The sequence below is a fragment of the Pholcus phalangioides genome, unplaced genomic scaffold, assembly GCF_987345545.1.
Source record: "Pholcus phalangioides strain wild (caught in Gottingen) unplaced genomic scaffold, Ppha-v1.0 ptg000015l_1, whole genome shotgun sequence".
Taxonomy (NCBI): Eukaryota; Metazoa; Arthropoda; class Arachnida; order Araneae; family Pholcidae; genus Pholcus; species Pholcus phalangioides.
The window spans coordinates 79,915,597-79,941,873 of NW_028301608.1; the positions used below are offsets into that span (position 1 = coordinate 79,915,597).

The window sequence follows — 26,277 nt, forward strand, 5'->3', positions numbered from 1 at the left end:
CCATAGAGCAACGTCACCAGTGAAAAAAGGCCAACTTAGATGCTGGATTCACTACTGTGGTAAGAGATGCTCCTCTCGTGTCCAGTTCAAGCATAATGCAAAACGAAATACAAGTCAGACACCCATAAATGAATCAATTTATATAATTATAATTAATTATATTGTTTTACTCTTTAATTTGTTTTTTTCTTCTTCTTTTCCTTTTTCGAATGTGCGGTTAGATAAGAACAAGTTTACCATATTTATGGACGATTCGCCGAAGAGGTAATCCGAATTAGTTGCCATCACGTGTAAGCGAAGGGGTTAAAAAAAACCCCGATCTGTCTCCACATCTTCGATGCTATGTTTTTTTCATTTTATTTCTTTTTCACTGTTTTTATCATCTCTGAGCCGGTGTTATGTTGTTACGGTTATAACTTATCATTGTATTCTTTTATTTACGCCTCTTATAATAAATAGTCTTCGAATATTTTTACTTTTTTGAAATCTTTTACTTTCCTGTCTGTTTTTATTGCTTTTGTTTTACTCGAAACTTGTTTGTTTTACTTTATTTGTTTGTCTGTTTATTTGTTTATTTTTTTTTTGTGTGTGTGCGTCTTTTCCCCCCTTTTTGTGATGTGAGTGGCAACCTGCCATTCACAAATAATGTAATGTAAATTAGCTGTATGACCCGCTTCAGTTTTATTGAAATATGGTCCCTCTTGGGTATCCCTGATTTGTGAGATCAATAACTGACATCTCTTGGTTGGAAAACGTCAATTTATGACGTAATACTCTCGTGATACTCCCTTAGAACTCACACAATCTCTCTTATCGTGTATTTAACTGCAAAAATAACCATACTTTCCTTCTCCGAGTTCAAAAAGCAAAGTTGAAAAAATATTTTTTCTGTATTTTATAGTCGTACGTCATTGGGAAATGAAACTGCCTAACGAGGAACAAAAATTGTGTTGCATAGTATTATTCCAAGAGCTTTCGAAACACCTTGTTAAACCAAAGAAAAAAATCAGCAGTACAATAAAACGGGAAGAAAACGTTTTTGAGATTTACCCTGGAAAATAATAATGGAATAACACTCCCATTTCTCCTTGCCCCTCGAACCGCTTCCAAGCTACTTCCCGTATACGAGGAATTCAAAGCATACGAGATAAATTGAGATTTATGAAACGCTCTTGAAATTCTTTCTTTGCAGCCCGATTTATGAATCTTTCTGTATCTCGTTAATGTCTTCCCAAATCATTACAATCTGAGAAAAATATTCCGTACTCGGAAATTTCTGGGTTCCTAATTGGCTTTTCTTGGTATCTACTAATGTGGGAAAGAGAAGGCACACACACACATCGAAAATGTACAAATAAATAACGTGTAATTCCTGAAATCGTTTATCACCCCACCCGTGTGATTGTCGAATGCGGGGTTTTGGTGATCTTTATATACCACCACGACTAGCGCAATTACGCGCTATTTCTTTGGACGGAACTGCATTAAAGCAAAAATACAAAAATATTGAGAATTCGTAAAGATGTTTAGAATTCAAATTTAATCACATTCGATGTGAATGCGAAAAAATACCTCTCACATGAAGCATTGTATCATGTACGGTATATTTACGCATCTGCTATCATGCGTTATTTATTTGTGGGAATGGTTTTGAATTATTATCAATGATGAACACATTTTCATGAACAGTAATGATGTCGGGAAAGAAATAACCGTGTTGGGAATTGTTTATATATGATATTCTTAATATTTTTTTGAATATAAGAAACATCATAAGAATACATAATCAAATAAGAAATCCTTTTCATAATACATACCTTGCGGTGTTTGCTAATACGCCTTTAGACGCGTGTTGATCGCATCGAAATTCATTTTTACTCCTAAAAATTTATTTTTTTAAGGAATTTCAAGGAGTGAAAATACGCTTTCGTATTTCAGGTTAATTTAAAAAAATATATATGTACACCCCCCCCACCAAGCCGTTGAATTTAATACTGCACGAAAGTTCATATGAAAGCGGCAAAATCAGTAATTCAGAAGTAAATATGTAAATGAAACTGTGATTTGGTTGTAACAGACGCTTCAAGTACGGTAGAAAACAGTGTTCACGAAGTGTGAATGTTACATCCATAAATATGCACGATAATTTGAAATTATTTATTCCTTAATATATATATACGTCTTTTCAAGAAAATTTCCTTAAAAAAAACGGAAGGAGTGAAATTACTCGTTACAATTGGTTCTGGGCTTGTTCTGGAATCCCGAGCAATATCTATACGTCATAGCAGTGTCTCTCAAGATAGTTGCCCTTAAGGAAGTCATGATATTTTCGCGAAGCAAAAAAAGCATTATCCATGCCCTGAAGAATCCTTATAACGATATTCTAGGAAAGGTTGAAACGATCTTCTTTTTTCAAGGAGTTTCTGAATTAATGTTCATGTTACAGGGAGCACATAATATATTGCTGATACAAAATATACGGGAAACTGGCTGCGTGAAGAAATTAGGCTTAGGGAAAAAAAATCATCTCTGCGCTGACGGGGACTTGAACCCCGATCTCTCGCATGCACTAGTGCTCTAGCTGTAAGTATGAAAGCAGATAGAATATTCCCTCCTTGGAGCGTATATATATGTCGTTTACGTATATACATGTGCGCAACACGTTTCAAGGAGGGAATATTCTACCTGCTTTCATAGCTTAGAGGTAGAACATTCGTTTTGTATACGAGTGTCCCGTGAGGACAGAGAATAATTTTCCTTTTCTGAACATCAGTATCTCTGCAAACACTCAGTTTTCCGTACATATTGTATTAACACGATTCTCTTCATACAATACGCATGTTTTATAGAATCCTCGAAGTCCGACCACTTTCAAGGAAATCCAACCACATTCCGTAAATTATCTATACATACAAATCGTTTAGATCAAAGGTGCTCAACCTTCAGGAGGATACGGGTTACTTTATTTATTTGAAAACGGGTTGTGAGCCGCTTAATTAGGTGATCTGGGAGGGCGCACACCCAGGCACTTAAGGTATCTGCATATGTGCCGCTGGCCGATTAAGTGATCTGGAACTATGAACCGCTTCAATCAAAAGTGATCTGTAAATATGACACTCGGGTCACTAATCCTACACTTAGGACACTTGGTTGTCCTAATCTGCAAACGTGTCGCGGGCTACTTAAGTGATCTGCAAATGTGTCGCGGGACGCTTAAGTGATCTGAAGCAGACCCACAAGTCATTTAAGTGATCTGGAACTGTGTTGTGGGTCATTTAACTGAGCTAGAACTACGCCGTGGGTACTTGAAATATTCGAACTCGAAAAACCGAGTATAGTTGAAAAAGCGTTAAATGCGAATAAAACGGTTTTCCCGCATTTAATGCTGTCTTTTCCCAACTTTCCTCCATTTTTCGATTATCTCAGTGAATATTGCGCTTAGAAACGTTTTTCGTTGGTGTCACGAGAGCCAGGGTAAAAACTTTGTAATTGGGTTTCTAAGCACAGGGTGACCGTATAAAAGGTTTTTTTTAATAACTACTAGCTCTAATACCCGGCGCTGCCCGGGTTTTCTTCAATTACTGGTAGGATCGATAAAATTTCAAACCATCATAAAGGAATAAACTATAATACTGGCAGCATTAAAGAAGAGGCAAACCATTGCAAAGGTATATGCATGTCTGAAACGCATTGTTTGGGAACCCCGGTAACCGAAGTAAACATTCCAAAAGTTATTGTTGGGGCCCAGGAACCATCGTTTTCCGAGGGATTTTCGCCCATTTCGGACATTTGCCCAGCTCTGAATAACTTTTAACGTATCCTATGGTTCAATCCCGGTCCTGTTTAGTATATATATGCAAATGTTTTGGCGACGATCGGTCTAAAATTGTAGATTTGTATAAAGAACAAACATACAATACATACAATAATAATCACATTTATATATAAGATACAACTCCTTGAAACAGGAAGCATATTTGAGTACTATACGTTATTTGGAAACTTCTTCTAATTAGAAGTATACCTTCAGGATCAACGGTTCGCCAGCAAAATGTCATAACCCCCCCCCCCTCCGTTGTTTGCTTCATGCTATGTATACTCTTCATATTCATTATTATTTCTCGCATAGCCTCTGGTGATGTGAATGAAAAATAGCATTTAACGATTTTAACTCCAAGTTTGAATTCAATATAATTTTTAAATCAATCACATCAACGAAAATAATCGAACTGATTTACTTAAAAATTAGAAAAAATTATCCAAACAATTGAGGGAGAGAGAGAGAGAGAACGGATCTTATATAAGCATAAATTTTTAATCTTCCAATAGGCATGATTATCTTTGCTAGTTAGCATTAGGGTAGATTATCCGCGGAATAATGTTTAGTTTAATTTATCTTTTAAAGAGAGCACATCGTTCATTTATTCCCACTCTGGAATACAAGGGTATCCATAAGTAATCTAAAGCTAACATCATATTCAACGAGGCGGAGGAGGAAGTGGGGTTGGTCATTTCACAAGGCTTGTTATATTAAACATGGACACACATACCGTACACAATTTGTTACTTCAATCATCCTTGAAATTAATGATTACTTCCGGAACGAAAAGGTTTTCCATCGACGAAAAGCTGTCATTGGGCTCGAACGGTCACTTATTCCCAACCGGAGTAATTATGTTTCGATATATATTATGAATTCTAGCCTGTGTTTTAATTGATGCGATTCCCTGTTGTCGGGAGACATCGACTTTCCCTTTTCCAATTTGGCACTTAGAAACGTCATTTGTCGACGCTGAAATTACGTTCCAGTCAGAGTACGAAACTTTGAAATATTTAGAAAACACCGATAAAATTACCTTAACATTGAATCAGTGAGAAAGAGGAATTCATTTTATACAGGGTGTTGCCTTGAAGTGGCGACAAACTCAGAGGGTTGATATTAGGCATCAAGAATAAAGAAAATTGCCATAGAACATGATATCGCAAACCACATTTAATCGGTGATAATCACAAAAATACTTATGAAGGGTGTGACGTCGAGTGGAAAAAAAGACCAATGAAAATAGAAAAAAAACATTTATTTGGCATTATGTTAGCCTACTACTACTACTAAACCATACATGCACCTCGTCTACATTACTCCGTGGAATGTCTAACGAATTGGTGCATGTTGGAATGTGCGCGTAAGAGTTGTGAACCTAACGTGGAAGTTTGTTTCTGAGTATTGCTTGTTATGTGTAGTGTTGCCATCTACCATCAATTTTTCCAACTACGAGTGAGGTGTAATTATTTAAAACTTGTACCGTTGTAGGCTTGTTGCTATCTGTGGAGACAATTTTATTTGCACTGTGGAGAGACTTAATTAACATTTATTTAACAACATGATTACAACACAGCCTGGGGTGTACAAAATAAACTGCAATAATGAGTGCAAATACAATTTACTTGACAGCATGATTACAATACAGCCTGTGCAGCACAGTTAAATGTCAGAAAGTAGACGAAGACAAATGATTACAGGAGTTGTTCGAAGGTCATTTTGCAGAACCGACAGCGACGGAGTAACGATTGTCGGACGCGTTCTAAGACACCGATTGTGCTGGCGATGTCAGTGCTAGACAAAAAACTGAGATTTGCACAGAGTAAACGTGGTTTTCAGTACCATGTTCTATGGCAATTTTTGATCCTCTTGATGCCTAATATCATCCCTCTTAGTTTCTCGCCACTTCAAGGCAACACCCTGTATATGTTAAGATTAATGTGATAAATCGGGTATATAACAAATAATACCCGGTTATTATGAATAATTGCATTGTCTCGAATTTTTTACAAATTACTGTGCGTGCTTATGCACCTACTGCGGCCCCGGCTCTGACGCTAATGTTGAGATACTTATGTCTGACCCAAGGTGTGTGTGTGTGTGTTTCAAGGAAATCTTTTGTTCAAGCATCCGCTCGCACATATAGGACGACCTAGGTTTTTGAAGCAGTGAAAATTGAATAGAAACCACGCCCAAAACACGAGTAAATACGATAAATAACATGCAAATTCAAACATCTGATATCTTCAGTGGAAAATATCGAAGAAAGATGGCAGTACCAGAAGAACACGCTAGCACCCAGTGCCGCAGTGGTAAGATACTCGTCTTCCACCATGAAGGTTACCGATTAGGTCTATGGATTCTATCTGAGGGGAAGAATATAGAAAGCACACAAGTTCTTCACCTATAGAGTCTGGGCGACCGACCACCAATAGATAAGCACCTTCGTTTCTCACCCAACTCAATCGGTAGGAAATTTCCGTATGACAATTTGACCGGAGTTGGTATGCGATAAAGAAGAAGAACTTGTTGTGACAAGAATGTAACAAGTTGCAACAAAATATGTCATAATATGAAAAATTATTGTATGTATTTGTATGTGCGTATTTTTATTTTCTGTATGTTATCATTTTGATTAAATAAAATTCCAACCCAACAAGTACGTCAGAAAAAATCAGTCTCTATATATATTATCTGTATACATAAATCATAGATACATTTCTTAGTGGTACATAGAGGTTGGGTTCTGTTTTCGAAGTCAACAGCAAGAACACGAAACGTAGGTGGATGTGGACTTGAAATTCTGGAGGGGGGGGGGGCACGATGATGATCATGTCAATTCATATATACACATATTCATTAGAACAGTCAACTCCACCTGCCCCAATGCTCCCCACACCTTATCTGCGCCCATGACACGAAACAAGCACAACTGTGGTTATACAAATACGTTAGAGCCACACACGCTCATAACATACATTCCGGCATGTACCATTTCGTTAGAAATTGTGCAGAGGAATTTGTACGAGGTACACGCACGGTTAAATGGAAATAATCTAGTGGTAGTTAATGGATGGAAATGTCAGAAATAAGTATTATTAATACAAGTTTATACAGTACATACAGAATAAAACGCTACGAAAAAACAATTACAACTGCAAAAAAAGCATTAAACTTCACAATTTGTCATCGGGTTTCAATGTATTTTTTTCTTTATAATGGCATCATTAATTTATGTTCGAAATTTAAAATGTGAAAATTGAAAACAAATACCGTAAATCTTTTATTGTGTAGAAAAATAAGTGTTCAAGATAATCAAGTGTGATTACGTCGCTTTTCTTTTCAGACTTAATCACTTTGAAAAATGCAGGTTCAATGATTCATTAAAAAAATGAATTAGCGTATATGAAATTCGTTTTTCTCCAATGATCTCTTCAATTTCACCGAAATCATGCGCTTTAAAAAGAAATATCCTTTACAGATTCGAATTCCTTTTCTCGCATTAAAGAAAAAAAATATTTGTATCATTCGTCAAATTACAAAATAAAAACTTCATTGTTTTCACTCGTTGAGTTGATCGTTAATTTTATAAATTTCGTCGGAAAAAAGTTACTGATTTTATGTATTTAAAATGAAAAACGTTTCTTTAAATAAATTCTCAATGAAAAACGCCAAACAAGTAAAATTCTTCACTGCACATTTTGGGTTTTAAATAAGAATTTTATTTAAAATTAAGGACGAGAGGATGAGCCATCAATTTTTTTCCTCCGATCTTGTTTTTATTTTGCCTGTTCAACCAGCCAATTTTGCAATTTTGAACAAATCGATGGAAGAAAAAAACTGAAATTTCCAAGGAAGATTTTTTTTTTAACTTATGAAATCAAGTTAAATTTTTTTCGACAGCTTGCGGAACATTTTTTTTCTTCAAATTTATTTCTCTGACGCCACTTCAAAAAAATGTGCACATCGGACAAAATTATTTTCATTCTATTTCGAGAAGGGGGAAGGGGGAATACAACTTATTTCACAGGAAATTAACTTCGGGGTTCATGCTGAGATCAATTTTTTCATAATACCGATATACTTCCACAAAAAACATTGTCAGTTCGAATGTTTCTGTAAGCAATACTAAAAATACGAGTTGGGGAGGAATCGATTGAATCTACTGAAATATTGAGTCATCTTTAACGGACGGAATGTCATATAATGAAATTAGAAAAAGGAATCGTTATTATTGATCTTTCATAATTAAGTAGAATAGATGTAATTATTTGAAACTTTCAAGTCTTAAGTTAATCACCATTAAATGATTTATAATTTTTTCTTTTTATTTTGATGAACACGAAGTATTAAAAATCCTTTTTTTAAGACATCATTTTTTCTTTTCAATAGTTTTCAAATCAAGAATGTGTTTTAGCATTTCTAGTTCTCTCTTTTCAATCGATCGGGTCATGGAATCAATGACTTACAAACGGTTTCCGGGCTACTAGGCCATGGTCTAAGGCATTTCCTTCCTGACGTTTCGTCCGCATTTGTGGCAGGCATCATCTGAGGTTATTCGGACGTAAGTCTCCGCGGAAAGCGAGAAAGTCTTTTTGAAAATCCGCGAGTTCCTTCGTGAAAAACAAAAACGTGTCTTCGGCGTTGCTTCTTGGATATAAAGCGCTGTATTAACTATCATTCTATTCTTCAGTTTGTGTTTTTATTATTGACACGGCCTTCATTTTTTAAAGCGATGAAGCGTGAAAAGAAAAGCGACGTAATCACACTTGCTTATATCTTGAACACTTATTTTCTACACAATAAAAGATTTACGGTATTTGTTTTCAATTTCATATTTTAAATTTCGAACATAAATTAATGATATCATTATAAGAAAAATACATTAAAACCCGATGTATTCACGTATCGGCAGGAAAATCCTTTAGACCGGCTTAAGTCGGCAGACCACTCTGGTCTAGTTCGTCAAATGATGTAAAACATTTGAGATCCATTCTTATCTATGTGATATGAAAAACAAATTTGAATTTTAAATCACATTGAATCAATGAAATTTCAATATTCCGCTGTATTTGATGAACTGAAGAATTTTCTTTATTTCGAATCAATATTCATTATATTGCATTGATGCCACGCTAACAATAATTATTTTTCTTTTCTTTGCATTTGAAAATTTCCAATGAAAAATAGTATTAGAGATATGTAATATATTGTGCTAGCATAGCGTAGCATATGCAGTCGGAAATATGTATAGCAAATTTGAATTATGGGGGTCGGTGCACGCAAATGTATCAAAAAACACATTTTAGAATTTTTCAATTTTCAAATACTATGAAAATTTTCTGCATCTGTGTTCATGCTCTTTTCTCAAAATTAAGTTTTCTGTTAGATAAGGAGCATTTTTTCGAACACCACTGATTCAAATGTCTTGAAACTTTGTGTGTCTCTTCCAATACTATGGTGTTACATACTTTAACACGAGGATTTTTGGTTAACATTACTTTAAAAGAAAATTTACGACACGAAATATGGGTAAATTGTGGTGATTTTTGAAAAAGTTGCATGTAAAAACAATTAAAATCCTAAATGCTTCTAATAACTAAATTGTATGAATATATCCACACAAAAAACACACACATGGTATTTAAGGAAAAAAAATTGAGTTCCCCTAAAGTGAATAGAAATTTAAATGTTCCTTAAAGAAAGCAGATTTTTCCCATAGGAAAGCATGGGAAGCCAAGATTATGCACCAACCTTCCATGTGCACGCCTTCCATGTCAAAAGGTACGAGACCCCCTAATCAATGTTATCATGCTTAAACGCACAAAATCACCTGAATCGAGCGCCATAAGTTCGGTGTCACGGCTAATACTGGTTAAAAACCTAGAGACATGCGAACAAAGGTTATTCGATGTCTTTATCCATTAATATCCACACGCATAATTTACGCTTTTCCCTTCTGATATTGATTCCTGTGAATACTTCCGAATCAAAACTAGTAGGTAACTAAAATTTGCATAACAAGCTACAAGAGGATCGAGCTGTCACGGGCAGTGTTGGTTTCAATGTATATTTGTTGTATAAGATTGTAATTAACGTATGGCAGATGGCGAAAGTGGAACATGGGAAGAACGATTCTCTTGAATAACTCTTTCTTTCGGCGATAACTAGTTGGTATCGATTAGTTTAAAGGGCCGCAACATTTAAAGTTGTCCGACAATAGGGTTTTTTTTTATATTTTTTTGTCAAATCAAGAGTTTTCTCAAGTTTTATTCTCTTCCACCCTTTGTACTCTAGCGAATTTCTCTCATTAAAAGGTGATGAGCAGTTCAGAAAATGACATCCTCAGAAAACTTCGTGGAATCTCTTTCATCTCTGCGAAGGATCGTTCTATATACCATTACCTTCCATCCTCAAAAGACCACGAGGTTAACTTTCTTCAATGAACTGTGAGTATAAATTGAAATCCTGAAATCTAATAAAGTCCTGTCTATTGCCATCGGTACAAGTACCATTAAATGGATCTGTAGAATTTCTGGTCCGGTTTTTCTGAATGACATCGCTATATAATTGGATATCGATTTAGTTCGTTTCGTTGCAAATGATCATACAAAGACTTCGAAATACGAGAGCAAATTTTTCAGAATTCCGAGGCCAGAAGAGAGGCGAGTGATTAAACTCTTTCTCTTGCAGCCATCGTTCCGAAACGTATGACATCATCTCTCATGTGTAATGGCACCTAAATTATTCAGTTTGTGACTGAGTGCTTACAGGCATGGCCTTCACTTTTCCTTTTCTTCTTCATTTTCTTTCCAATACAAATGATATGCACATCTAGCGTTTATAACATTAAGTATAGGTGTGCTACATTAATCGTATGCAACTGATTACTACTTTATAAATGAGGTACAAGCAAATGTACTAGAAGAAATTGACAGAAAGAGCAATTGCTCTTAATTAATGATACAAAATGCGTGTTTGCGTGTCATTAAATAAAAGCTAGAGTTACACTAGTCGTCAGATGGGCCAGCTATGATGTGTACAAAAAGAGCCTTGCAAGGCCTTTCAACATGCAGTTAATAATAAATTAATTCATTAAAAGACGGGGAGATAATGCAGTTCAAATGGCGGCTCGTCACAGAAAATTCTGGGATGTGCCAAAATGATTTTGCATTTCATTATGATGCGGGTATATTACCATTTTCGTTACCTGGTCAAATGGTTGTTTACATTGCCTGTACATCTATTCTTTCTGTAATAAAATAGTAATGCTCTATCAACGCAACACACACACACATATATATACTCTCTTGTTCACCATATAAACCCACGTTTATTCGCCTTCCCCGTTCGAGGAGCAACTGTATACGCTTATATCTGAGGCTCCCTAACTAGCATGAAATATCTGACTACCAATTAGCATACTCAATCTCTGAAATCGTAACCAGATACTGTATGATTGTCATGAGGCCGCTCGGCGATTGAGGTCCACGGGCTGTGCCCGGGTGAGCCTATGCATGGGACAACTTTGTCAGCGATCGCATATTGCAAATATAAACGTATATATATGGTTAAAAATTTATACTCTTCTTTCAATAATTATGTTCTAATGTAAAATATTGCAGCATCAGGCCCGAGTGGTGCAATGGTAAGATGCCACTATGAAGGTTACCGTCTATGTCTCAATGTCTACGGGTCCGGGTACAGAACATTAGAAAAGTTCTTTACCTACGAGTGATCTATGAATGTACGAGTCTGGGCGACCACTGATTGGATGGCACCTTCATTTCCATCCAACTATCGTGGTTTGAAATTGCCGTATGGCGATATATGACCTGAGTTGGTGTGTAGTAAAGTAGTATCCGTGGATGCTTCTTTCGTGCTTCCAGAAAAAGTATAATAATCAATGGAACCGACCATTTTATTTTCTCCCTTACCTCGATCTACCCTCTCTTTCGGCACTTGATACTCACGCACCAAAACTTATTATGGGATGGCCATATGCTCCATATTTTACGGGACAATTTTTGACGTGAATACATCTTTTAAATCATCTGACGGTACGTCACGAAAAAGTTGCGTAACTGAAAACGTAAATGTTTAAGCGCTCATATCTCAGAAAGAACGCTCATATCGCAATTCAAAACCAATGATATCGTCAGATGGGTATTGCAAATACCAATACGATAATAACACTCTTTTTTTTTTTAATACCTCTTTCTGGCCGGGCCCCAGGTCCGCTGCCCTTATTCGTAACAAGATCTGTTGAGAGAAAACTACACAATACCCTATGCAAGCAAAGGAAATTTCAAGTTCAATTGCAAGACTAAATATGTCTCATTGCACTGTAACGGGATATAAAAGCCGTATTTGCGTTTACACGTGACGCTGTCACAGCCTCTACCAATGGTTCCCCCCCCCCCCTTCAACTAGTACTCTTACGGAAAATACTCCTCTTATAGTTTTATCCACCTCATTTTCAACAGAATTTCAATGACATTAAATTGGTATCAGATACATCCGAAGAATTAAATAATTCACTTAAAATTTCCTAGGAGGCGTACCTTCGCTTCCTCTTCATGCCGTCGTCCCTGGTATAACCAATACCGATCGTGTTACCGCTTTAATCGAGCAACTCGATATTTCGGACTTTGCGATCCAAAAAGAAGTCAAGAAGGTCGGGAAAATACATTTCCCTCTTCTCTTTCCTCGTGTATTCAATGAACGAGTTCTTGCCCCGACTCCTTATAATTACAGACAAAGTTAGAGTCGCAGCAAAAGAAGAGATATTCCGTGTCAAAAGGATTCGGCTAATTTAGGGACATTCCCTTGGGTGTCTTACTACTCACGGGAACCCAAGAAACTCACCATACGTCTTTCCCAACCTTCTCTTCTCCCATCTGCGGTTTATTTCTGGATTCAGACGGATCCCACTGTTTGCCGAGGAAAGAGAGAGAGAGAGATATCATGTGCTGCGAAATGCGCTTAGCAATTAGCGCTTGATACGTCTGTAACCTTTCTCCTGACAACTCGTGTTTCGACGCTTGGCAGCAAATGGGCAATTTATTCCACCCTCACAATCCTTTGGACACCACCTTCCGCTTCATCGGGGGAGCGTTCAAAACGGTTTTCTGTGTTTCTAGCTCTCAAACATCATCTCATGGGCATTGGTTATGGCCGAGAATGTTTAACGTAGAGACGAGACCACGAGCTCTAATTATTCGGGAGATACATACATACTAATGACGACTACATGGTTTGGGCTGATATTCGCTTAATAACGGATAAGACAAACGCCGACAATAACGGCAACTCCCCTCGTTTTCGATGAAAATTCAAATCGCAAAAGTTACTCGATAACTCGCGAACCATTATTATTCAAACTCTCTTTCAATAACTCAGAACTCCTGATATTACATTCGTTGGAAATCGCGTATATTTGTATCTCATAACATGTGCATTAAGTGTTTTCATCTTACATATATATAAAACAAGTTAATTATTTTATTATTTTAAACTAAATACACTAGACACAGCTTATTGAAATCACGGATAATGTTACCATTACGGTATCGTTATCACTTTCAATATTATAACATGGAAAATATCCGTTTATAGTTATCACTGGACTGTTTATTTTTTTCCATTGAAAGGGTTTTTTTTTCCCCATTTTCGCATTTTTTTGAAGCTAAGGTTGAACCAGACTCATTTTATCCCTATAAGTTATCGTTATCGACCTCCATGGCTATGTTGGAGGTCAGAAGGTTCCCTTATGAAGAAAACTTCTCGTACTCAGTTCACAATGTCCTCATCGGGACGCTTTTGCCGCGATGATCCATGTACGTGTATCGCTTCTTTAGCAGTTTCTTTCCCATAACGGAGGCATATGCAAGGTACAAAAAAAAGTACCTTTCTCCAGTAAATTGTCAGTTAACTAAAGAAATACGTATAAATACAAATATATACTGGTGTCCACCAGTATCGATTGGTAAGGAACAACTCCAGGGGCTGTGGTGTCGCGCCAGAGTAGGACAATGTTAAGATTATCGTCCTCCACCATGTAGGTTACCGTCGGGTTCCACGGGTTTGATATAGGGGAAGAACATCGAGAAAACAAATTCTTTACCTACCAAACCTGATAGATGAAGCCTTCATTTCCCACCCAACTCCATTCCGAGGAGATCTAGAATGAAACGTGAAGTACACCCAGACAGCGACCTCATACATCTGTTCACGGAGGAGGAGCCAAAGTAGTCGAGGATAGATATGATAGATATACGGGGTTTTCCCAAAAAGCTGATTACAAGGGAGAAATTTTTAAAGTCGGACGAATGTCTTTCGGACTTAATCAAACCACGCGGTGCAGGAATTGGATCATTGCCGCTTTGAGGTGGTGTGGGCATTATGCTGGACTCTCGTCCTCAGGATCCAGGTTCGAACCCCGTTGACAGCACAGTGGTGGTCGGCAGTTGGTTTTCTGCACTTTTCCAGCTTCGAGGTGCCATTTGAAAAAGTATCGCCACAGAGAGCAGACAGACCTACAACACGATACTGGCATAACACGAAAATACAAGCATTTCCATCTTTACTTCAAGACAGATGGCAGCATGTAACACTGCCGCTGTGGTGGTCGAGTGGTCATAGTGGACCCGGGTTCGAGCCCCACCGTCACCACAGTGGTGGTCGACTGAAGTTGGTTTTCTGTGGTTCCCAACTTCGAGGCGCAAATGCGAGCCGATCTCCCCGTTAAAAAGTCTCGCCACAGAGAGCAACAGTCCTACAAACAGTACAAATATTCAGTCACTACACATCACTCACTTCACTTCTGAGAGATAGATGGCAGCACTGAAAAATCATACACAACACTAGATACGCACTCAGACTGTTAGGTACACGCACTTACACTTCCGGCACAACTCACTAGGTAGTAAATTGCCTATGGCAATAGACCTGAGTTGTGCTCGGTTTGAAAAAAAAAAAAAAAAAAGCGTGTAACACTAAACAACCGCAACATAGATACGTTAAAGGCCACAAACACGCACACTCAGAACGGGATTCGTTAAGAATTCCATACAGGAATGTGTACGAGGTGCAAGTACGGTTAAGTAGTAGTAGCAATTGGATCAACCCAGCTACAAATTGATTCAGTTATCAATGTAAATATTCAGTATCAAATGTAATCAGATACAGCATCAAAGTGGTCAATGAAACTCCCTGAAGAGAAACTGATCAAATTTTATCGATTGTCAAGAACTATTTCCGATTATGAAGATTGTGTGATTCGATTATCTCTATAATAATTTTTTGATCATAAACTTTTATACTTGTTTACTGGGGATTTGTATAAAGGCACCTGCCAATGCATGTACAGGGTGCATAGGTATGGTCTTTTAGACGGATGGGCGTAGGCGTATGGTATTTTGTTGGCGAACCGTTGATCCTAGGGACATACTTTCAATTAGAAAAAGTATCCAAATAACGTGTATATCGGATATGTCATTCATGTTGAAAGGGGTTGTATAGTTACTAAAATAAAAAAATATATAAAGAAACATTTTATAAAACACCCTGTGCTCAGAAACCCAGTTACAAAGTTGTTACGCTGTCTCTCTTAATTCCAACAAAAAGGAATCCCCGTTTCTAAGTGTAATATCAGCTGAGATATTCGAATTCGAAAATCGGAGGAAAGTTGGAAGAAAAAACAGCATTAAATGCGGTTAAAACGGTTTTTCCGCGTTTAATGCTATAAATGTTATATTAATGATATTTTTCACTTGATAATGAATGTTGCACTTAGAAACGTGGAATTTGTTTGGTCGGCATCAGGAGAGACAGGGCAACAACGTTTTAATTGGATTTTTTAAAGTGTGGCTCTAAGTTCAATGGTAAAATGTCATACGCCCTGTTATCTATATACCTTGTATATCTTGTTCAAGCTTAGTAAATGGTTAGGTTCCCCCGAGTACCCTGGGACAATTTGCTAACATCATCGAGTGTAACAGAACCTGGGAGGCCCTCAGTTCCTATTACTATCACCTACATCCATTGGTTGGAAACTACCGTATTGCGATATGACCGGAGTTTGTGTGAAGTAAAGTACTAACGTGTGTGTCGCAGGAACGTTTCTTCAATAAAGTTATGAATAAAGGGAATAGTTTACCTCCGGGCTCCTGAATTCTAATACAATTGACACGTTTAAAAATAAATACGTAACATATCGGGATAAATCGAGAAGATATTCATTCTTAGATAACACAACCATAATCTTTTTTATGAGCAGTTTTTATCATAATTATCCGTTTTTTATTGTTCGGTTTTTAGGGTTGCCGTATTTTTGATAGTTTAGATATACGTACCGTATTTGACACCCGTGTTTTTTATAGGCATCTTCTTTCAGCCACCTCATTGGGTGTTTTGCCTGTTGTGGCCTTTGTATTTGTATTTATTTTTTAACTGACCACATTCACCATTCCTTGGCAGGAAGATTTTCACACGGAAGTCTATGGAATGTACCGTGCCGTTATAAGAAGTATCGTAACACGTAATAGATATCAGACACTTCCACTTTCTGCAAAAACAAAGGGATTTCAGCTGAAAAGGCGGAAAAAAACCATTTTTTTTCACAATTGAAAAACGCTCCCGATCCCACCTGTTATGTATGGGAAGAAAAAATACCGAAGTATACATATATATATACACTGAAGAGCCAAAAAAACTGGTCCACCTGCCTAATATCGTGTAGGGGGCCCCCGCGAGCCCGCAGAAGTGCCGCAACACGATGTGGCATGGACTCGACTAATGTCTGAAGTAGTGCTGGAGGTAATTGGCACCATCAATCCTGCAGGGCTGTCCATAAATCCGTAGGAGTAAGAGGGGGTGGAGATCTCTTCTGAACAGCACGTTGCAAGGCATCCCAGATATGTTCAATAATGTTCATGTCTGGGGATTTAGGTGGCCAGCGGAAGTGTCTAAAGTCAGAAGAGTGTTCCTGGAGCCACTTCGTAGCAATTTTGGACGTGTGGGGTGTCGCATTGTCCTGCTGAAATTGTCCAAGTCCGTTGGAATGCACAATGGACATGAATGGGAGCAGGTGATCAGACAGGAGGCTTACGTCCTGCCACCTGTCAGAGTCGTATCTAGACGTATCAGGGGTCCCATATCACGCCAACTGCACACGCCCCATACCATCACAGAGCCTCCACCAGCTTGAACAGTCCCCTGTTGACATGTAGGGTCCATGGATTCATGAGGTTGTCTCCATACCCGTACACGTCCATCAGCTCGAAGCAATTGGAACCGAGACTCGTCGGACCAGGCAACGTGTTTCCAGTCCTCAACAGTCCAATGTCATTGTTGTCGGGCCCAGGCGAGGCGTAAAGCTTTGTGTCGTGCAGTCATCAAGGGTACACGAGTGGGCCTTCGGCTCCGAAAGCTTATATCGATGATGTTTCGTTGAATGGTTCGCACGCTGACACTTGTTGATGGCCCAGCATTGAAATCTGCAGCAATTTGCGGAAGGTTTGCACGTCTGTCACGTTTAATGATTCTCGTCAGTCGTCGTTGGTCCCGTTCTTGCATGATCTTTTTCGGCCGCAGCGATGTCGTCGATTTAATTTTTTACCGGATTCCCGATATTCATGGTACACTCGTGAAATGGTCATACGTGAAAATTCAAATTTCATCGTTACCTGGGAGATGCTATGTCCCATCTCCCGTGCGCCGAGTATAACACCACGTTCAAACTCACTTAATCTCGATAACCTGCCATTGTAGCAGCAGTAACCGATCAAACAACTATGCCAGACACTTGTTGTGTTATATCGGCGTTGCCGACTGTAGCGCCGTACTCTGATTGGTTCCATATCTCTTTATTTGCATACGCATGCCTGTACCAGTTTTTTTGGCTCTTCAGTTTATATAGTTCAGTTTTCATCCATACCTTTCCACCAAACAGTTATTGTACTTGCAAACGGATTTTTTTCGGATATAGTTATCAGTAACTCCGAGTCCCGATGGGATCAAATTAAGCGGATGAATAGATAAATTCAAATATATTTGTATTTTATAAAGTACGGAACATCTTTTAAAAGAAATTAAAATATAAACTGGTTTTTTTTTTCGTTTTTTTTTTTTTGCTTTATCATTATAATTTTTTAGTAAGAAATTATTTTAGTGGATATTTTTCTGAAAATTAATTTTATCATTACCTCACCTAACAGTAGGACTTTGTGAGAACCCAATTTCAGCAATAGCGATAAATTATTCATTTAGATAAATACATTTTTCTAAGATAATCTAATAAGATAATTTAACTTAATTTATATCAAATAATACATGAAAATAACGCGTATGATATTTTAAATTTCATATGCGTTATATTGTATTGCGATGCATTCGAAACGTTAATTTAAAATCATTTCGTCGAATAATTTTAGAATTTAGGGGTTCGGGAAATGAAGATTAAATTCTTGGTAGGGTTCTTAACTTTTCTTTGTTCATTTCAGCTACTTAAGTTCATACTCATTAACTTTTTTTTATGAGCTTTAGAGTTTCCAAACTTAATCTTAGAAAATCATTATTTCGCTTATGTTATGTTTTTCGCTATTTTAGTTAATTTTTAATGTATAAAATATAATGCATCGCCTAAAAATATCTCCGCATCACACTAATTACAAATATTATAAAGGCATACACTTCTTTGTTCACGGCTTAATAATTAAAAAAAATAATTATTATCTTAAACATTTTAAAAATCGCAATATTTACGATATAATTTTAAATGTCATGAAGATTTTCATATATTTTCATGCAAATTCATACATTGTTAGTGCATTCAGAACTTATACGTCAAGGGAAATTAATTAATTTAAGGAAATTTATTAATCTTAGAAAAATGCTTGGTGGTTATGCATAATAACCGGTTATTATATATAATTACCGGATTCATCTATTCACCGTAACATTCATATTGCTCATAACTACTTCTCATAAAAGTAGAGTAATTAGAGAGACAGCAAAAAGAGAGCTTAAAACGCATAAAAAACAAATCGAGGTAAATACGTATATAATATTATACCATAAAGGATTTTACTGCCGATACGTGATATTTAAATATGTAACGAAATAATCAGGATATTTTCCAAAGCGAAAAATGTTTCAAAAAAAGTTTTTTATTGTTATTCGCTCTATAACGATGAAGTCAGTTTCAATGTTTACGATAATAATCTCATGTACATGCGATGCAATTGCTGCAGATTAAATTTGGATTAAGTTTATTCGATGTGCTTGGAATTCCCGGAAGCAAAACAAGAAGAAAAATAAAAAGGAAAGAGCAAGAAGTAGTAAAATGTTTCGATCGATCGATCGGCCGAATCTTTAAAGTCTTTTTCTTATCTTTTTATTTATTTTTTTTTTTTTCTGATGATTATAGCGTTTTCTTCCATCGTCTTGCGATCGGTCCTTCGATACGTGAAGTGCGAGAGTTTGAGGTTTTTCTACTAACCGAAGTATCGATAAAACAAAACAAGAAAAGATAAGAAATTATGCGGAACAGAATAAAAAGTAGTTTAAGAAACATCAAGGTAAATTCAACTTTTTCTGGTTTTTTTTTTAGAATTTCGTTGATGATGCAAATACTGCATATGTTACGTTAAGTACGACGAATCCGGTTATTGCGCAATTTATCACTTTTTCCGGTGATTATGCATTATGCATAAATATGGTAAATCGGTCCCATTGCCATGATAAGATTTGTTATTTGAATGGCTGGACTCGAGAGCAGAGTTAGAACTGAATATAATGAAAACTCTCATTTGCCAAATTTTTCCAAACAACCCCGAAGTAACTCCTACAAGGCGAATTCGGAAATCAGGCCTCGATATAACGAACATTTTATATGACAAATTTTTTTAGAGACTAAGAGAGACTTTCTATAAAGACTTTTTGACAAATTTTTCTATTTAAAGACTTTTTAATCATGAAATCATGATTTTAGGCGTTACATCTTGAAATTCATTAAATGGGAGTTTTTTATATCGGGGTCCGACTACCCCGTTTAATCGCATTGAATACTTCTGACTTAAAAAATGTTTAGTTTCTGGAATCAGGGAAAGTAGCCAGTGGGTCGAGAATGATTATAATTCCAGAATTATTTCTCTCATTATAATTCCAGAATTATTTCTCTCATTATAATTCCAGAATTATTTCTCTCATTATAATTCCAGAATTATTTCTCTCATTATAATTCCAGAATTATTTCTCTCAATTATTATTAAAGAATTACTTCTCTCAGTCATTCAGGAATTATTTCTCTTAATAATTAGGGAATTATTTCTCTTATTAATTATGGAATTATTTCTCTTATTAATTATGGAATTATTTCTCTTATTAATTATGGAATTATTATCTCATTAGTGCTGGAATTATTTCTCTGATTAATTTTTTAACTATTTAACTTAAAAATTAGCCTCGTTTAATTAAATTCTTTCATATACTGTATTTCGGATTTTCATCAAATCGCTGGAGAGAATCCCGGTAATTTCATAATAATTCTAGGATTAATAATGATCTTTGGCCAATAATAATTATTATTTTCAAGCGGACATGACCAATCACATATCCCCGGTGGTACGCCTCAGGAGTCACTAACTGATCTACGCAGACGATCGTTTTTCATATGTATCATATTACGTTTTGATTCTGCAAAGATATTTGGCTGATTTTTCTTGCCTTCAATCCACTAATCACGATTCTTTTGCGTACATACAGAAAATTACGCGATGTGGATCTAACATAGAATCCTTTCCAGCAAAAAGTTTAATTGCTAAGGAATGTGTGTTAACGATACCTAATTTCAAGTTGAAATGCCAGCTAGTGTTTCTCGAGATATTGCAATTGATAGCTTGGAACGAGAAAATCGACACACGAAAGCTTGTCCTCGGCTGTGAAACGCGATCTTCAGATCCTTGAAGAGCTTAAGCTTCAGAAGCAATTGGATCTCTAATTAGAATAAGTGACTATCCTTTTATGTAATAGGGAAATTTCTGCGCTTTCTTTGGCTTGAGACTCGTGATGGCTTTCCATCGGATAATTAAGGGATTAACTTGTTATTTGCTGTTTTATCTCATTAAAATATTTCCACCGCCAGTGTTGAATGTTGAAAAAAACTCCGTTTCGTAATATTTTCTTATTGTTCTTTTAATTTTGATGTATGCGTTGAGATACAGCATAAAGAGTGTCCTATATACTTAATTAATTAATACTGTACTAATTCGGCTCTTTATCTCATCAACCGTTCCTTTGTAGAGGAATGGTTTCAATTTAAAAAATGCTCAAAAGGCGTTCAAAAATTACCCTGTACCAATTTTGAGAGTGAAAATACAGTGTGACGAAATGAAAAGTCAAAATTTAATTTTTATACTGTTTCCGTGTCCTCTCACTTCCAATAAGAAAGCTGGGAAAGGACAGCATAAATGAGGGTAAGGAACGTTGTCCGTTAGTTTTTGTTGTTCTTTCATAACTTTTCTACGATTTTTGAATTCAAAAATGTCTTAGCGAATATTGCACTTGAACATGGACATTTTTTTTCTGCTGGCTTCATGAGATTCAGGGTAACAACTTTCTAATTAGGATTTAGTGGAAAAGGGGAACCATATAAAAATTAAGATTTTTTTATTTTATTACACACTGTTTTTGTACTCTCAAAACAGGGTAATTTTTGAACGCCTCTTGAGCATTTTTCAAATTGGAATCATGCCTCTACGACGGACGGTTGATGAAATAAAGGACGCATTAGCACTTACAGGACACTGTATGCAGCAGGGGGTGCACAACGCGGGACATAATCTGGTATATATATATATATATATGGGGGGATCGAGAGAACATATGACCCGTATTCCGTATTCCACGGGATATTCCCGAAATTTCGGCCGCCCCCAACATTCTTATAAAATATCCCGTTTTTCCCCTTATCACCAACAAAGCTTACTTGAATTTAATAAGATAATTTTCAATCATCAATTTCAATTAAGATAATTTTCAAGACTTAGAAGCTGTGCTATGTATCGTAATTTAGTTTTGTCATAAATTTATTCATCTTACACATTTGTCAAAAACATGGGTTTTTTTTTGTGAATTACATTTTTACCCACTGCGACTTGCAGTAGCTCTTCATTTTCCATTGTTGGTGATTTTTCAGCAATTTTAGCGATAGATGGCAACTTCACTTGCACACATTTTGCAATTTTTCTGCCTATATTGACAACTTTAATTGCCTTTAACCGTTTTTATACAGCTGTAGTTGGCAACATAAAAGTATGTGACAATATTTTGCGATAATTACCGACATCCCATAAGGATTCCGATTTCCCGTATTTTATGATTGGAGTATGGTCAGCCTATGTAATTTCCGTGTATTGCCTATATTGCTACTTTTCTACCCTACTTTTCTTTCTGCGGTCCGGATGGAACCCCTTTCAGAGCCGCAGGTTGTGCACCCCTGATATACAGGATGAACGAGAATTCTTAGAGATATTTTAAACATAAATTAGAAATCAACCAAGTGACATAAGGAGGGCGCGGCTTGTACTATACTACTAATCATGGCCTGAAGTTTTTTCCCCCTGTAAATTTAAAAAAATACCCTTCAAATTTTATTCAAACGTGGCACTATGAATCCAAAAACTCGACACAACACATAAAATGCAACACAAATGGTGTATAATTTATGTCTTTATGACAATTTCCGTTACATTAAACTACCATATTTCAAAAATGAGCACGCTTTCACATATTTAGACGTAGCCTGAGATAAAAAGTGTACCCCCTATTGAAATGTGATAGTTTCGTGCAACGCAAATTGTCATAAACATTAATTACGCATTGTTTGTGTTGTATTTTAAGTGTATGATGAGCTTTTTGTTTTACAGCGCCACCTGGGAGTGAAATTTGAAGTTTTTAATTTATTAAAAACACTTTAGGCCATGATAACTATTTTAGTGCAAATCGCACCTTTTCATGCCAATTGTTTGTTTTGTTATTGATTTTTAAAATGTATCCAGGACGTCTCGTCTACCCTGTATATTACTGTATGTATGAGGATTTTTTGTTGTTTTCCTTTTGTGTTTTTCGAAAATAAAAGTACTAATTAAAGTGTTAAAACCTCATATTTAAACTAACGAAATGCGAGTTTTTCACGTTTTAGTTAACATTTTGAATTGCCAAATAAAACTATTGTCAGTGAGATTTTCGAGCATTATCAATTGAATACTTCCAAACGTTCTAATCTCCTCAAGGTGAAATGATTCTATTTTCCATAAAAAAAAGAACGCATTTTCCACAATCGCGTGAATATTCCTACAAATCCGTGTTGAATGGCATTTCCCCTATGCAGGGATCTAGCATCAGTACGTATGCATATACATCTATCCCTAAAATTGGATGATACTAAAATTAGGTAGTAGAGTTGTACATTTATCACGTAGATGGATATCATCGCTCTCTCCCCATTTAACATACGTCATCTATCAAAATAAATCAACACCGATTACTAAGATTTGTACAATCATTTAATCTCAGCTCCGCTCCCGGTAATCCTTGCAAATTGAGTACAGTATAGAGTTTCCCATCTCTTGATATACTTGACGTTCCCTGTGTATTGTGTGCTTATATTATATGAATCTTCCTTGCATGAACGTCTTTTGACGTATAACGACAATCACTTCAAAATAAAAATAATAATAAATGTACGGGAAAAAAACTTCACAACGGGAATGAAATACATTAGAAAAGTTACATGTCAATAAATTATTTTTGGGTTGATTTATTGACAGTTTCTTAAATTACATTAAGATTTCATATTCCATGAGAAAAAAATTGTTCTTGTATTTAACATCCCGCTATCAGCTGAATTTTTTGACATGTTTTTCGTAAGCTTTCACATATTTTCTGCCTCATATGTTAAGAAAACATGTTTCTGATTCTGAGAGTAATTTACAGTACCATGACCAAACAGCGGAAGGTTTGTTTTAATTCCGCTTTGAACCAGGGGTTCTTAACTTTTGTGTTCCACGAGCTCTTTTTGTTAATAAGATGAAGTGCACGGACTAATTAACAAAATAATATTTAGAAAATAGTAAAATAAAAACAATAAAGTTAATTTTTTTTTCGTCTAAGCTCATGACCCCCCCCCAAATGTCTTCAAGGACCAAGGAGTCCTCGTGCCCCTGGTTAAGAACCACTGCTTCAGAAGAATCATAAAAACATTCCCATATATATATTAGTGAGTGAGTGACTGAGTAGGGACTAAATTGCTTCACAAATTAACTCATTAGCAAGTGGTTATGTCTTATTCCGTCCATTCTTGATTGATAACCCAATTTGTTATTCTTTAAAATGTGTAAAATCAAATCCAATATAATCATAAAGTCAACGTCGGATACCAATATTCTGTTACGCTTGAGATATTATGGAAAAGCCATTATATCTTGATATCTCCTTGATACGCACATATGAACTAAATGAAAAATAACTATATTTACCGTGATTTCTTGCGTGTAATCCGCGAACTATACTTTAAACAACATTGGAATATTTTATTACCGCTGGTATTATCTGCAGATTTTTTTTTCTAAGAGGTTAGAATAGAAATATTTAAAAAATTAGTTTGTGAAAAAATATGTATAGATGGCGAATATTATATACGCGAGTTGAAAACTAGAAAATTTTATACAAAAACGTGACCCATAACCCGATCCATTCCTTAATATTTCATTATTAATGAAGAAAATTTACATCAGCTAATAATGAAGGTAAATAATGGAAATCCTCATCATACGCAGGAAATTACGGCACTACGGAAAAAAAATTTTAAATTTAAACACACAAGAAAAATGACGTGAATTTTAAAACAGGCAGGTATCATGAGAAATTAGTTAACCTGAACTGCTGAAAAAATTCCATTTTTTTAATAGATAAATAAGTAAGATGTGAATAAAAGAAAAACACTTTCGAGACTATAGGGATTCGAATAGAAGAAAACTCACCAACTTTTATAACTTCGGGCAAAGCCAATGTTTCGGCTAACAAATTAAACACGACTATAGTCTGTAACACACAAGACCACAAACGTTTTTTCTTCCACCGCATTATCGAAGGTTTAGATACGGGCAGAACGAAAGACACACTGTCGGTCGGTCGGTCGGTTATACGGTTCAGAATTATGTTCACTTCAACTCGCCGATCAGTTGAAACGCCTCAATATAATTCACATCATCTTAAATTTCATTCACGAGAACAAAGAAACTTTCGTAATCCTTCTCGGAAAGTTCCGCGGTAATCCAGAACGTGTTGCTAAAAATTCATTCGCTATGATTTACACGTAACATGTCCGTTAAAAGTAGTTGTCGAGCCCGAGCCGACACTTCATACGGGACGACGGATAGCAGTACTAGGATACATATTATTTACAGAGACACACACACGCGCACTTTTTCGCACACACTCCCTCCCTCTCTCTCTCTCTCTCTTCGTTGACCGACGAGAGAACTTATGAATTCGGCTTTCGAGTGCGAAGCGCTCGCGCCCACGAGTTCGCAGCAGCAGCAGCAGTAGCCCATCAGCGGGCGCACTCCCCGGATCGTTCGTTTTCAGTTTTTGGGATGCCCGAGAGCCTGCACTAACTCTCCCAATCACACGCACCACAAAAAGCAGCTGCGCACGCGCGCCGCACGTTAACTCGCTTATCCGACTCGTCCGCACTCTCCCAGAAAGCACCACGTGCCATGATAAACTGCCTGGGACTCTAACCACCTCTCTTTCTCTTGTTGATTCTTATATATATACACACACACACCGAAAACTCTCACGTATATACACTTCTTCCTTTCCTTTTTCTACAATATAAAAGGTTTTCTTCTATTATTATTGTCCCAAAAGTAAAAGCGGAAAGTTTTTGCGACTTTCTATTTTTGTTGTGGATTCATATTTATACGTCTTCTTTCTTCCTGAAGGAAAACTCTCTCTTTTTGCTTCCTTTGAACAGCTTTTCTTGGATCCCGTTCTCGGTTAACATAAGACTGGTTACCTGTTGAAAGTGATGTTTCAAACCTGAAATTGATTGAAAAACTTGACCTTTTATGTATTTATGCATATTTCTTAAGCCAGGATGAGGCCGGGATTACACTGTAAAAGTTCTTTTACAAAACTTAAAAATACGACCAATAAGCTGATCGATTAAATTCGAGCAAATACAACCGAAAGTTCATTGGTTGTATTTTTCAAGTTTTATAAAAACACTTTTATAAAATTTTTATAGTGTAATCCCAACCTTACACTATAAAGGTTTTAGAAAACTTATTTTATAAAGCTTGCAACCAATAAGCGCATCAGTTACATTTGACCGAATGTAACCAATAGGTTAATTGGTTGTTTTTTTCACCCATGAACATATTTTTTTA

General features: G+C 36.3%; 1 protein-coding gene across 1 annotated transcript in view; it reads right to left on the reverse strand.

The window, feature by feature from the left end:
- Positions 1–25,588, reverse strand: part of LOC149076767 (glutamate receptor ionotropic, kainate 3-like) — a 133,155-nt gene extending 107,567 nt beyond the window's left edge. Inside the window, exon 1 of the mRNA XM_089244429.1 lies at positions 24,865–25,588. Within this exon, the coding sequence (XP_089100555.1) occupies positions 24,865–24,967 (103 nt within the window). The 5' untranslated portion in view covers positions 24,968–25,588. The remainder of the gene's footprint in view (positions 1–24,864) is intronic.
- Between the last annotated feature and the right edge of the window lie 689 nt (positions 25,589–26,277).